Raw genomic sequence first — 16345 nt, 5'->3', positions numbered from 1 at the left:
TTCCACTCTCCTGTTCTTGCGCAATCTTTGTTCTTCCATTTCTTTCTGCAGTTTTGCCATCCAAGAAGAGCTGATGGGTGATTTGGCTAGCTGTGACATCACCCATGTTTGATTTATTTGTGGTTGGATCAGGAGCTTCCAGGCTGGACGACTGTTTCTCTCCATATCCAATTGTTCAAGGGGGTTAAACCATATTTCCCTTCTAGATTCTGCTATGAGAGACAGTAGTTGTTCACCAGTGTTTATCATCTCATCTGAAAAGGGATCTCCATCAAATAGTTCTCCATAGAATAAAAATATAAATCGAAGTACCCGTTTCAAAATTATTCAATCATGACACGTTTCGGCTATATAACGCCATTATGAAGTAATCACTTGATAATGGCATCTTCTAACCGAAGCATAGATTCATATTTTCATTCATATTCAAGAGGAGCCCCAAAGAAAAATAACAGGTTTTCATTTGCTATTGAGGGCAGCTGAAGAGTCTTGTCCAAGGCCAGTGATTCAGTCCACTTGACACCCTCTTGGAATGTGTTTTCTGGATGAGAGCTTCACCATTTTCAATCTACACCATGCCATACACCATACATCTTGCCTACACCATAAATCTTCTTATATTATATTTTCTTCACGCTTATATACAATGAGCATGTGGATTGAATGGTGAAAAAAGCAAGAAGGCAACTTAGCATGTTAAATTGGATCACTACAGATTTCAAGTATCCTGTTTCCCTCTGTTTGTTATACTGCACTCCAGTAAGATGTTGTGTCCTGGGCCTGAGAAATGCTTCAGTAATTTGGCAGAGATTAAGAATCACATCGACTGTGCAAAGTAGGTTTGCTAGAATATTATGTGATAAATTTTTCCCTCAACTGTGAGGACTGAATTATAATTATCAGGGAGCCTACAATCTAGGCAATTTGGAGTTCCTTCAATGGAGAACAAGGAAGGATGACAGACACCTTTTCTACAGACACCTTTCCATTTCTTTTCATGGCACCCGAGAGTCACTGTTCTATTGGGCCGTATATAATAAGGATCTGATAGAGGAGAATGCAAAACATTGAATAAATTCAATACAATATCACTCTACTTTATTAGTCCAACACCCCAGAAAATTATGAATAGAATTACAGTGATAAAATAATAAATAATAATGACAATAACAATTGTGCAGAACAATAGAACAATAATTATAATAATGAAATCAATTATGATAAAAATAATAATAATAATAATATTAATGATAATAATGATAATAATAATAATAATAAGAATAATAATAATAATAATAATAATAATAATAATGATATTAATTATGATAATAAAAATAGTAATGATAATAATGATAGTAATTATTGTGCAAAAAGATATCCCGAACACAATTCAAAAACAAATTTTTCCTCTCATGACTTCCCCCTTTTTCTCTGTGTTTTCTTCTAATTCTCCTAATTTACTCTTCTCCTAATCTACCTCCTAATGAAACTACGAACAGCACCCATGCCAATGGACTTGAACAAATTCATGAGCGGGCAGGTTCGTCTGAAACAGAGAAACAATGGAAACTAATGAATATCCAATACATACGGTAAATTATGTTTTATAAGGATATTAACTCTATCGAATATTCTTTTATAACTAGAAGGTTGGAATTATTGTGATGTGGAAGAATTGAATGTCCATTTTCACACATAAGTAATGCCAAATTTATTATTATCTGGATTCGATGTTGTCATCTGGGAGAAAAAGTGTTCGATCAGCAATACCCTATAGTTATTTGTGCATAAAGTGAGCGATAGCCGAGAGAAACAGTTTCTCTCAAGAGCCGAGTGCAGCAACACACTTCTACTCACGAGTTATAAATTACATTTTTCCTCCAGTTACCATAGAATGTGACAACTGAGTGATTGGGGAGAGCTTCATAAATCTTGGAAATATACTCGGGAGTATCGGATTGACATTGAAGTATGATCAAGCTAGACTATATAGCAAGATTTGTGAGAATTGATCAGCTATCAACAACTTCCAAAACGTTTGATGCTTGCAAGATTGTCAGAAATTATAATCTAATTTGTTAGGCAACAAAGAATTTGAAGTTTCTATTTACTGCAGAAGGAAAATTCATAAGAATTTTGGTAAGGAATGATGTGTTACAAAGTTTATGGAATTTGTTCTGCTTCGAACTATAGAATTGAAGATTATCTTTCAATTATATTCTCAGACTTGAATAATATTATAATGGAATCATTAACATTATATGGTACCATTCCATTTCCATGAAACTTTTATGTCAATTGGGATAGTAATGAGGGTAAAATATAGATATGTGTAATTTTCATCAACATTATCATTCAATCTGTAAGATTAATTATTTACTCCATCTATAAGAGATCAAGTTTTATTGACTGGAATCAATGATTATAATGGTTGAAAATACTATTGATTTTATAGACATAGATCACTATAGAGTTAATTCTGTTCATGGAATTAAATATGTTGTTTACTGATGATATAATTATCTCCATTGTATCAAAATGAAATATGAACACAATTCAAGGAAGGCAAAGAGAAAGAGAGATAGAATGAGATAGAGAAAGAGCGAGTGAGGAAGCCTGTGAAGGAGTAGTGGGTGGAGAATTATGTTTATAGAATTGCAATTGAAGGGTTCCAGTAGTTGAGAGGTCGAGACGCTCCATCGAGAGTCACAACTCAAGGGCCCTTGCTCATACATTGTTGCCAAATTTCTGGTTTCCATTTGTACAGTAGAACCGTTTTGTATATTTCTGGAAAAATATACATGGATGATGATAGCCCTACCTGGGGATAGAACGCTGAACTGGAATTCATACATTTCATACATCTTCCCAACTTATGGCAACCAAATAAAAAATTTTTATTATTTTTTACTGATGTCTATTTTCTTTGAATACCTTTATGATCGAGTTCTTTGAACCTTGGAATCTGATGGACAATTTTTTTCAGGCATTTTCGAAATTTGGGAGATGAGTTATCAATGGAAAAACAAGTGGCAGCCGTATATGGCTGCCATAAGTGGGGGCTGCCACTTGTAATGGCGAAATAAGCATTATCGGCTGCCACTTGTCATGGAAGATGTACATATATATATATATATATATATACATCCTATACCTATATATATATCCTAACCTATATATATAGGTTGGATTCGAAACTGCAGTCTGCTAGGTTGAGGAAGGAAGCTCAGTCTCCGAAAATTTCCAATGTAAGTCTTTAAGTGTTTTCAATCTATTTATATCTTGTGTCTCCTGTTTTGATTTATATATATATATAATATATATATATATATATATATATATATATATATATATATATATATATAAAGGATACACATGACAAGGATAGATTAAAAACACTTAAGAAAGTGTTTTTCCTAGAAGTCTTCCTGTTTGATTGACAAAGGGAGCCCAGCTTCTGAAAATTTTTGTTTAAATGAGAGTTTTTAATCTATCTTTGTCATGTGTATCCTGTTCATATTCATATCATAAAACTTTAAGGTGTTTTCTGTGAATATATATGAATATATATATATAGCTGGTAGGGGAAAAATCAAGTGAATTTGTCATCTTTTATTTTTATTATAATTTTCTTGTTTTGGCAGTGTACTGTTATCGAAGCAATTTTTTTTAATTTTTGTAGATACTCCCATGGTCAAGCTTTGAAGCTTTGCATAAGTGTAATTTAATCAGAAGGATTCATTAATATTAATTTTCAATTGTTATTATTTTTGTTGTTTTATAATGTATTTTCTGATAAAAAAAATCATTATTTCAATGATATTTCTAGTAGTCGAAACCCTTCCTATATATTTTAGTGGAACTTGAGCTTATCTGTGACAAATTGCACATCATATGCATTTTACATCCATCATAATATGTGCATACTCATGTGCAAATTTGCAATATTAACGCAAAAATGTTGTGATCGTTCTTACGGTGGTGGGGCAAGCTCTGTTGAATGGACTGCTGCAACATTCTTTGCAGGTTCAGTTGAAGATGCAGATGCAAATTCAGGTGTAGATGCAGGTGTAGATGCAGGTCTAGATACAGGTGTAGATGGAGGTGATGATGCAGGGGTGGATGCAGGTATAGATACAGGTGTAGATGCAGCTGTAGATTCGGGTGGCATGTCCACATTAACCATTCTTGTTGAAGTGGATATATATTGAGGCTCTATCATAGGCAATGGTTTATCTGGAAAAAGTATCAAGGTTCAAGTTAAGCAAGTTGTGGCACAAATACGAATCTTGTAATTGTCATGACATTCCCATCCACAACCATGTTATAATATGAACAATATCGAGGGACCATGCTTCGCTCTGGAGTGTAAAAGCATAGAGAATTTGTAGCGAAAGATTGAATACTTTGGACCAGAAGAATATATTGTTCTATTCATTTATTTTCTCAGTCGTACAATTATTTTTACAATAATATGAGGAGGCACAACAGGCTTATGCCCAAAACTGTCCCTTTTCAAATGTATACTACAGTCCAAATCAAAATGTAGGCTAAGCTACTATCAATCATCAAAATAACAATTCATTCACACTTCTAAAAACTAACACATTATGGATTTCAAATAGATATACTATGAATTCTATTTAGAATGATATACTATGTTTGCTACAATATCAATTTGTTAATATACCTAGTTACCATCTTGAACTTATCAAAGTAAACATGTTTTCTAAAGAAGATAGATAGACAAAAATGAGTTTTTCCTCCTGAATTATTCTTCTCATGAGATCAGCTGAGGAATAACCCACTCATGCACTCGCTCACTCACTTCCATCACATTATCAACAGACGAAAAAATTTCCAGCTGTTTTTCCAAGGAATTCTTCTTGTTTTTTGATCTTTGCTTTTTATATTTCTTTGAGATCTTCTTTGCTGCTTTCTGTGGACCTATTGCAAGTGACTAAAAATAGTATTTTAATGTCCTTCAGCGAGTTGTCCCAGAATTGAGACCTAGTGCAATCGAAATTTCACTTCATAAACCAACTTTGTTCCAAATTTGGTGAGAATCGTTATAGCCGTTTTCAAGATCCAGTCACATACTGATATAAATATAAACATAAAAACATATGAACATGAATTGCTCGTTCAATATTATAGGATTACAACATCACAATCAATCTCATAACAGAGGAGTTTTTGTAATGCATATTCAAAACTATACTACAGAATGTGAGCATTATGCAACGACTTGAGCATTATATCACGGTCTTCTATGCTGGCGGAATCAACATTGGAAAATATTTCTGATGCTAGCAGCAGGTTTCTGTTTGTCACGTTTTCACTAAATCATGTGTTCAGTTTGACAAGTTGTCAATTCAGCAAGCTTATTTATCTCAGTTTGTCAAGTTGTCAGTTCGTCAGGATTTGAGTTTATGAAGTTTCCAATTTTTCAAGATCTCAGTTTATCAAGTTTTCAGGACATCTAGTTCTCTTTGCACCAAGTTATCATTCAGTGAAGTTTTCAATTTGTCAGGTTTTGATTTCATCAATTTTCTAGTTCAGGTTCTTAGTCTGTTAAGTTTTTAGTTCATCAATTTTTCCAGTTTTTTAGATTGTCAAGTTCTCATCTATTCAAGTTTACAGTTTATCAAGTTTTCAGTGAATCATATTCTCAGTTTTTCGAGTTTCCAATTCCTCAAGTCTTCAGTTTGTCTTGTTTTCTGTATTTCAAGTTTACCATCCTCTCTCTCTCCCCGAGTATTATTTACCTACGGTATTGTTATTTCGATCTCAATTTAGTTATTTCAATCTCAATATGCTCGCTCAATTGTGTCTCAACTCTTGTAGTGCTGTATTTGGATATACCAAAATATGCTACATTTTGATAGTGATTTTTCATATGGAATGCCACTTGGGTGCCCAACAGTGATAATATGATCCCCATCATGCAAAAAAATTGCAGAAATCGAAGGCTGTCTGGCTCACAAATATAATTGAGTACTAGCCACAGCTCTAGCTCTGTGATAAATGCATAAGTAATTTTTTATTCATTTTTTGTAGTTGAGAAGTTGATATTGTGGTAATCATTCCTATTGAATGAGAAAGACCAAGAAATTGTCAAAAACCACAGATTCATTGATACTTAGAAAGACCGGTTTTGGTTATTACACCATTTTAAATCTCTGATGAACTGAAACTGAATACAAGAGCAGCAGAATTTATACTAGTGGGCGGGTACTGCTATTGGTCAAGGGCATGAATGCCTGCCATTGGTCCAGCTAGACAGTCTCCTACCACTCAACGGTGTGACAAAATGGCAGTTTAAGCAACAGAATCGCCATAACAAAATTCACTTTCAGTAAAAATTAAAAATCAAGAAAACAAGTGTGAAAGATGATGAAACAAATATGTAAATGGAGAAACTATTGACTAATGTATGCTTACAATTTTATGATAAAAATGAATTTGTTGTGTTGTATTGGTTGAAGTGAATCTGGTCATTTAAACTATACTGGAAATTTTCCTTGATTACTCTTGTTATTTCTGAAGCCTCTAGAATATTCAAAGATCTGCCTTTGTTATTAACATGCAGAAACTCAACATTCTCCTTAACTGTGAACTTGTGATTATTTGTTATCAAATGTTCTGCAAAGTTAGATTCCCTTTTTGTTTATTCCAATCTCTGATGTTCTACTTTTGAAATTTCTACCAGTTTGACCCACATAACAAGTATTACAATCACCACATTCAAGTTTGTACACCCCACTTTTATCCCAAATATCAATTTTGTCTTTACTTTAGCTAAATAGACTATTCAAGATCGGTTTGGTCTTGGAAACAACATGAAATCCATCCCTCCTCAATTCCCTACCTATCTTATCAGATACAAGGCCTAAATATGGGATTGTTATCCAAGTCTTCTCCTCATAGTTTGAGCCTCCAGAGTTAGAATTGATTGGAATTTGTCTATTAATTTCACTCAATAGTCTGTCCATCATATTTTCTTCATACCCATTTGTGACAGCTATCTGTTTTATTTCAGTGATCTCAATATCAAAATCATGATTGCTCATAGGTAACAATACCTACCTATTAGTTCTCTATAAACCATGCTATTGGAAGCAGCAAGTTTGTGAGAAATAGGATGACAAGAATGAAGAGGAATGATAACATCAGTATGGGTTGGTTTTCTGAAAATAGAAAACTGGTGAAAACCAGTGCTATGATCTATTCTTAAATCTAGAAAATCCAATACACAATCCTGTTCTACCTCTACATTGAATTTTATACTCTGATGTACCTAATCCATTCAGATAGGAGAGAAAATTGTCTAGTTGTCTGTTACGTCCTTTCCATGAGCAAATAATATCATCCAAATATCGAAACCAGTAAACAATTTTATCTATGAAATGACCATTTCAATAATTTCACTTTCTATCTTATCCATAAATAATTCAGCTAGGAGTGGTGAGAGGAGTGACCCCATTGCCGACCTCTCTCTTTGTTCAAAAAATCTATTGTTAAATTTGAAATAATTATGCTGAGTGCATGACTTCATCAATCCTATCAGTTCTTCTCTGAGTGTATGATCATTGATAGAGGCTTCCATTATTTCCTCATATCCTTCAAGACTTTCTCCCACCGGAATGTTGGTGAAAAATAAGTAACATCAAATGACACAAGTTTAAGAGTTGATAGAACAGGAAAATGGTTTATATTGTTGACCAACTCCTATGAATTTTCAATACTAAATTTTGGTTGAAGACCCGTTAATGACTGAAAGGTGCTGAGAGATGAAGGTTGAAAGGTAAAAGAGCTGAGGTAATAATGGAAGCCCCCATCAATGGTCATACACTCAGAAGAGAACTGATAGGATTGATGAAGTCATGCACTCAGCATAATTATTTCAAATTTAACAATAGATTTTTTGAACAGAGAGAGGGTTTGGGAATGGGGTCACCCCTCTCACCACTCCTAGCTGAATTAATTATGGATAAGATAGAAAGTAGGATAGATAGAAGAGTAGCAACATGACTTTGGTCTCCTATGGAGGAGGGTCACCAGGAGTCGTCCAGACTCGAAAAATTACCCAAGCAGGCGTCACCAGCTTTGGATGGCGAATCCTGTCATTCATGAGTGTATTGCTTACAGAACAGAGACGCCGTCGAATTGCTCTTAGACTTGGTGCAAACTGACAGCACCTGTTCCAAATCGAGGAGGGCATTAGCAGAGCAGCAGCAGCAATTCCTCACAATGCTTACACCACTTCCAAGTGAAGAAGCTGTGCTACAACCAACAATGCCGAGATCAATACTGGCTAATGCAGATACTGATCCACTGAATCATGCAAGACCTGCATTGGTGAGACCAGATGTACCACCAGCTCACCAGTACATGCCCAGACACATACCGAAATTGCCTACCAGAGCTGCAGCACCTCACACTCTATTCATTGACCAAGGATCTGTGTGTGATAAAGTTTGGGGATGGAGTTTTTCATATGATGGCAACTGAGAGGCTCCTAGTTCACGGGAGCGCCTCGAAGAATTGCAACAAGCCTATGGGCTGACAAGAGAGCAGTTGTTCCCGGCGCTACCAGGAATGTTAGCGGGAAGGTGTTCCTTGTGGATGCAGAACCGGAGGGGGCTCTGGCATCACTGGTACGACTTTGTAAGAGACTTCCAGTCTCGTTACTATCCAGCGACCTACAAGGAGGACCTGGATACTCAAATCCTGTTTTAACGGCATTGTGAAGGTGAGGCCATCGACGACTATGTTGAGGAACTTCAGACCCTCATGAGGAGGAGAGGAGATTTCTCAATCGGCCACCGGCTGCAGAGGCTTTTCAAGAATCTCCTACCCCGGTACAAGCTGTACATAAGGAAAGCCGAAGTTTTTTTGGTTGACGATCTGCTCAAGCTGGCAAGGCGATATGAGCGGATAAAGCTGGGAGAGAAAAGTGCTCAACAGAAGCAATTGGCTGCAAAGCAGGAGCTGAGTGAACTAGTAAAATCTCGCCCCGAACCTGAGCCCACAACAACCCAATGATGTGTGGAGTCGACTCCAGTGGGACCTGTATGTTGACTGTGTGAGAAGGTGGGTCACTGGAGGTCAGAGTGCCCTGAGGCTTCTCTCTGCTCAACCTGTGAGAAGTCTCATTCTGATTGCACCTGTGAGAGAGACCAGAAGAGGACTATGGATAAAGCCACTGTGGTGAGAACCCGGAATCAACTCCAATTGGAACTGGAGTTGCAGTTCTACAACAGGTGAAAAGGTGGAAATCAACCTGAGAGTCGGTCAAGAGGTGCTGCCCACAGTGATGACTATCATGAAAGAATCACCCAAATTTTTTTTTTGGCATGCAGTTTCTGCAGGAGCACAAAGTGAAGATCAACACTCACACCCGTACTGTAGTGTGAGAGCCTCAACCCAGGGAGGAAGGTGAACCAGCCACCTGAAAGATCGTGAGGGTCTGAGAGAGAGAGATGCAATCCGGTGCAGCCACAATATATATGCAATGAGAGTGTCCGCAGCCCCAGGAGACACGTATCGTCATGCTAGTACATGTCCAAGATGTCTGAAACAATGCAATGGTCGACATTGGGGCTGAGTTGTCCTATGTCTCTGGAGAGGCAGCACGACGTCTGAAGAAGTCTGGTGATTGCCAGATTGAAGCAATCAGTTATCAACCTATTTTGGTGACTGGAGAGAAGCTTTTCTTAGTGGAGGAGCTGAATCTGACTGCCGAAGTGTGCAGTAGACAAGTGTACTGGAGAGTGGTAGTGATCAACGAGTTAGAATCCGGAATGATTTTGGGATTGAGTCATTTGAAAGCGATTCAAGCAAAACTCGATTCAAGGCAGAGGAGGATGGTATTACCTCCTGCCTTAGTGTGACAGGTGGCAGCTGAGACTTCCGGAAAGGAGGAGTTCGAAGAATTCTTAGAGACGGAGCTGGAAAAATTCCAAGATGTGCAAGGTGCGACCCACCTCCTAGTGCATAAAATCAGGCTGAAGGAAGGAGCTGAACCGTTCCGTCAACATCCGTATCCTCATTATCCATGTATGCAAGTGGTGATAAACAGGGAAGCCGACAGTATCCTCAATCAGCAGGTGATTGAGCCAAGCAGCAGCCCTTGGAGTCCACCAATTGTCTTGATGAAAGATGGTGATGGGAAGATGCGGTTTTGCATTGATTCCCATCAGATTAATGCACTCACAGAGAGAGATGCATATCCATTGCCGAATATGGCAGGCATCTTGGATAGATTGAGGAATGCTGAATATATTTCTTCAATCAACTTGAGAAGTGGATATTGGCAAGTGTCATTGGAGGAGCAGAGTGAGCAGCTCACAGCGTTTAGAATTCCTGGAAGGGGGCTATTCGAATTCTGGATGATGCTGTTTGGACTACACTCAGCTGGAGCGACATTTCAATGTCTTCTTGACTGGGTAATTGGGCCAGAATTGAGCCCTGTGTCTTGGCTTACCTGGATGACGTCATGGTCCTGGGAGAGACGCTAGAAGCTCATATGCTAGACTTAGCCAGAGTGTTCGGAAGACTACGAGAGGCTGGCTTGATAATTAACCAGGAGAAGTGTCAGTTTTTTAAGAGGGAGTTGCGGTATTTGGGCCACATTGTAACAGAGCAAAGACTCTGTTACAATGTAACAAAACAAAGAACCGATCCAGAAACGGTTCCCAACTTCACAGAGGCTGAGAATGCTCTGGAGTTTTCTAGGGTTGGCGTCCTGGTATAGGAGATCTGTTCCAAATTTTTCGGACCTTGCAACCCCCTTGCGCCGGCTGCTGAAGGTGGGATTGAAGTGTCACTGGGGACCAGTAGAGGAGAGGGCCTTCCAGGAGATAAAAGGGGACCTCGCTAGATCGCCAGTGCTGATGTATACTCATTTTGAACTTCCATTCACACTCCAAACAGATGCCTCGGAATTTTGATTGGGAACTGTACTCACACAGAAGGTCAATGGAGAGGAGAAGGTCATCGCCTATGCAATCAGAGGGCTCTAAGGGGCCAAACTTAGGTATTCCACAACAGAAAATAAATGCTTTGCTGTGATTTTCGCATTGAGAAAATTTAAGCCATATATAGAGGGCTATGACCTCTATCATGGATCACCAGGCTCTAAAGTGGGTCAGAGCAATCCTGAACCTGTCTGAAGGCCATCCAGCTCACAAAATTGCTGGGTTCAAACCTCAGCTCTAGCTCAGTGGTAGATACATAAATTTTCCAAACACAACCAATCACCATAAGGTTCAATGACCGGTGATTATTAATTCTTACCGCTGCTTCTATGAAGTTCTCGAAGAATACCAGTGAGAAAATCGAAAGAATAATTGATGACTGACTATCAGTAACCATGTACACAATAGAGAATAATAAAGACCAACTATAGTTTTTTTTCTAGTTGATCCTTAAAACGCTTGTCATGAATACAGGTATTCACCAATTTATCCTTCTGAAATTCCTTAGAACTTACAACGCCAGTTCTTGAAGCTCTCTGGATCCTTATATGATATAACTGGAACCTTATTAATATAATTATCAATATATTTTTTCTGGCAGACTAATGTGACTATCATCAAAGGATGATAAGTACTGAGTGCTATTAATAAGATCGATATTAATTGATTCAATAATTTTATATGCTGCTGAATATTCTATTGGTACCAAAACAGCTTAAACTGTATATCACGAGATGAATTAGGATAAAATAAATTTCTATGATTTGTATGCTGACATAAAACACAAAATATATTCCCATAAAACAGTGTATATAAAATTTCCTATATCTATAATTTTCCTTAAATAAATTCTTTTCTAAAATCTGAATAATTATCACAAAGTTTGATAGCATTCACAATAGTGAGTTTTAAAATTTATAAATTGGTATTTAATACTGATATATGGACTTCAAGTCAATTCATAAATCTACCATTTAAAACTTGTTTGGTCTATAGATTTGATATGACTTGCTTTGATCAATTAGCAAAAATAATAATTAACAAATTTATTTTCAAACATGAGATCTCAGGGCTTTTAATGAGTTTGTGTCATGCACGGAAGTAAGCTTCCTACATATATCAAATAAATTCATAAAATGTTCTTATAAACTATGTGATAGCACTCAACACATTGCGAATTTTCATTGGATTTAAGTTAATTTGAATAGCGCTTTGATTAATTCCCCCAACTATGCGTAGAAAGGCCTTAAACGAGCTCGTTTGATTTATCACTCACATTAATGACGTTCTTGACGGTCTCGTGGATTGAATCAATTATTTCCAATAATTAATTAGGCAGGTCCCTTTCGTCACTGCTGGGCTAACACGTGGTCCAGATTTCTCATGGATTTCTCTCCGAATTGAAGATATATTTTATAAAGATATATAAAAAGTTCTTTATATTAATATATGGAGTGATTATCTTAACTATATTCATAAATAAATTGCGATATACGATGTCAACATGTTACAATATGTATTTAGTTTCTTATATGAGTTTTGTATACTCTTGATTTCCGTGCTTTTTAGATTATAATAAATAGTTATACAGAAATAATGGTTGTCCGTATTTCTATACATCAACCTTCCTCAGTATATATAATACATCTTTTGTGAGTAAATTTTTATAATTCAACCTATACTGGTTGATCGAACAATCAGCTGATTCGCTAGGTATTGATTTAAATAACTATTGATTCATTCTAGATCGATTGATTCATTTAAAAGTGTAAACAAATAATTCTAACCTCAATGTACATGGAAACTTTTATTTTTTATAATCTGCCAATAATAAATAAGCCGCTTCATAATTTTTAATTCTGCCAATGGATTCTCATTAGTTGTTGAATCACAGTTATGCATGTTCTTCCTTATCATTTAAGATAATATGATTATTCTTTATCGCTAACAATATTCAATTTTATTCGAGTGGTCATTTGACTAGGTTATCTTTATTTTCCATTCTATAATTCTATTAAAATTCACTGGTTCACTTCAAATATTCTGTGGTGCTAAAATACCACGTGACATAATGTGCCCTCTGATTTCTGATATAAAAGGACAATTCGAGAATATAATATAATTTTATGATCCTGTTGGTTTTGGATCAGAAATCACACATGTTACAAAGCCTGTTAATAAATCCAATGAGAATCGTGTCTCCTAACAATTCAACAACACTTATAATAATAAATAAATTCAATTTGAATATATATACACCTTACATCGGCTAATCTCCTACTACATACAATACATAAATATAAATCATCTCCACCTCCATACACAACATAAACATCTTTTTCGATTCAGGCTTACGCCCTCAGGCTAGAAGTAAAATTTGAACGTTAGTGCAAAATCATTGCCAACCTAACAACTCTATAGTTCTCTGACTTGCAAAATATAACATTTCTTTTCCCTCACGTGACACCTGGTTAACAAATATCGATGTGGAAAGCTGAACGTGGACCCAGATGCACTCTCCCAAGCGTTGCCAGGAGGCGACACACCGGCCGACAACAATGGAGGCCAAAAGGAGGCTACAGGAGAGGTGGCCACCATCGTCATGGAGGATGATAGATGGATAAGGAAGATGAAAAACAATCTGCTCCATAATCCGGATGAATATCTCGATTATATGGTGAGGGGTGAGGCCCTTTATTGTCATATATGGGCCCAGCAGCAGCCTCTTGATGCACCCGAGAGTGACGGCTGGAAGCTGTGTTTTCCGAGAGTTGCACGGGCTGAGATACTTCAGCAGAGTCATGATGCACCAACAGCTGGCCATCAAGGGGTTTTTCGGACCTATCACCAGATAGCATGCCACTATTACTGGCCAGGCCTCTATGCAGACGTCGCGAAGTAGGTGCGGTGGTGCAAGACGTGCATGAAGCACAAAGTGGAGCAGCGGCCTCCATATGACCAGATAAATAGCCAGAGGAAGCAACGATATTATGGGCCCATTACCTCGCTCGAAGAGAGGAAATAAATACCTGGTGGTGGTTCAAGACCAGTTCACAAAGTGGACGGAAGCTCGGCCACTAGCTCAGGCAGACAGTAATGCAGTTGCACGAGCCTTGAGGGAGCTAGTTGTCACCAAGTTTGGAGTGCCGAAGTTATTTATTCGTGGAAATGGAACACAATATACCAGTAGGCTTCTTGAGTCATACTGTGAGGATAATGGCATTACATTCTCCTATACTCCACCGTATTCATCAAGCCGTAATCCTACTGAGAGGGTCAACAGAGTCTTAAAGACTATGATACAGCTCTATGAGGGAGAGCATCATGCTGATTGGGATCATTATGTAGAGGAGTATAGTTTCGCAATGAATACAGCAGTACATGTCGGTACCAAGTATACTCCTGCTTTCCTGAATTTTGGAAGAGAATTGAGAGCACCAGGAGATGCTAGCTATGAGGAGGAAGGTGATCCCCGACAGAAGGATGGAGGCACGAGTTGAGCAGCCTAGCTGAGGAGGCTTCAGGGGCTGAAGCGTGCACAAAAGCTAATTCTAGACAACCTAAACGAGGTCTATAATAATACCAGGAGGAATTATAATCTTAGGCGAAGACTGTTAGAACTGAGGACGGACGAGATGGTGTATAAGCGAGATTATCACCTCTCATCCAGAGTTAATCAGTTTGCAGCTAAGTTAGCTCCAAAATTTTCTGAGCCCTATGAGGTAGAGAAAATGTTGAGTGCTTCAGTAGTGCTGTTGAAGGGAGCTGCCGATAAGAGGCTGAGTTCACGTGAAAGATATCAAGATTTTGCCACTCCTTCCTGAGGAAGAGGAGGACGAGGATGGAGGAGTTGGCAACGATGGAGGAGCCGGTGCCGAGGAAGATGGTGATGAGAGCATGAATCGCGTGAACAGGGTGACGCTGCCCACTCGGCTGATGGAGTACTGAGGAAGGGGAATCCACCATAACTTATATGGTGAGAGGTTAGAAGGGGAAAATAACATCAAATTTGGAGAGAATTCACTTAGAATTTATAGTTCACATTTAATTATGGTGTTCAAGGAAATTGGTTGCATTAGCACTAGATAAAATTAATGTAAATATTGGAAGATGGGAATAATTATTTCTTGTCCAAAGGAATTCATTAATGATGGGCCTATTTAAAGGTAGTGAAACTAATAACATATTCCGTGTAATTTTCCCTTGTCAAAGAGAATTAAAATCAAGCCAAGTGGCAACTCAATCATTTCAGTCTAATCATCCAGATAATCAGTCTTTGAGCTTTATCTGTTGAATCGGAAAGTCGTGTTACTATCACTTCTTCTATTCCCAATAAAATTGCCACATTTCCATTTCGAAACTCCTAATAAATTTGTCATTTCCAAGCACGGGTTAACATATGAATTTTGAATGATTTTTTTTGAATCATCAGTTATAGTCTATAAACTAGATGACGAATTATGCATATTAGGAGAGTATTATAAGCCAGTCTATTCTGAATTATATTTATCCATGAGGTGATGGTTTGAATAATTATTGCAGTCAGAGAATGAAGCTGGTGATATATAGTGTGGTCCATGTAATAATGGCAGTGGATGAAGATAGAGGAATAGCAATGCAGATTCTCTGCATTAATTAATTATATCTCTACACTGTCAAAAACATAATTGTCATCGTTGTGGACCTAGAAAAGGATAGTACCACCGGCTTTGTCGAATGATAGACAAGGATAGCAAAACCAAAGTTGATCAAATACTGTCATTATAACGTGGACCTCACTATAGTTGCTTTAGACCGTGTTAATCAACAAGATTATGATGCAGTTAATTACAGGTGTTATCATTCTGTAGGATAAAAGTCAATTATGTCGCACTGGATTATTCATAGTGAATGAATGAATTGCGTTTGATTGTGAGTCATGATGCACTACAGTCATATTTTATTAGCTCCAAATATGATTTGATTTCTTCAACCATCCTTAACCATCCTTCAAACCAGAACCGCACCCAGGACTTTGATGCTGTTCATGCAGTCACCTCGAAATACTGCAAAGTGAAGAGACTGCAGTACATCAAGGCGGGAGATGTGGAGTGTTTACATCATGTTCGCAAGGGGTTGACCCATTGGCCGTGTGAGAGGCTGATCGGTCATCAGCTGCTCCGGTTCCTGTAGCAGCGGACCCCACCGGAGGAAACCATGGTGGAGGCGGCCTCACGTGAACTTTTTGATCTCCTCCCCACCTGAGGACGGGCTGAGACCGTGATCTGGTGTCCATGTCCAGCCTCTTTACATCCGAAACCCCAGCCAGCACCAGCCAAGGAACCCTTACTCTCGACCTTTGCCACATCAGCCTCCAAGATGGA

At 37.7% G+C, this 16345-nt stretch overlaps 1 protein-coding gene across 1 annotated transcript in view; it reads right to left on the bottom strand.

Moving 5' to 3' along the window:
* Positions 1–1072: 1072 nt before the first annotated feature.
* Positions 1073–16345, bottom strand: part of LOC120349555 — a 104080-nt gene continuing 88807 nt past the window's right edge. Inside the window, exons 6-7 of the mRNA XM_039419911.1 lie at positions 3978–4236; positions 1073–1546 (exon numbers count right to left, since the gene is read on the bottom strand). Of these exons, the coding sequence (XP_039275845.1) occupies positions 1474–1546; positions 3978–4236 (332 nt within the window). The 3' untranslated portion in view covers positions 1073–1473. The remainder of the gene's footprint in view (positions 1547–3977; positions 4237–16345) is intronic.

Source organism: Nilaparvata lugens, chromosome 2 (genome assembly GCF_014356525.2).
Source record: "Nilaparvata lugens isolate BPH chromosome 2, ASM1435652v1, whole genome shotgun sequence".
In the NCBI taxonomy this organism is placed as follows: domain Eukaryota; kingdom Metazoa; phylum Arthropoda; class Insecta; order Hemiptera; family Delphacidae; genus Nilaparvata; species Nilaparvata lugens.
This window is presented reverse-complemented; position numbering and strand designations above follow the sequence as displayed.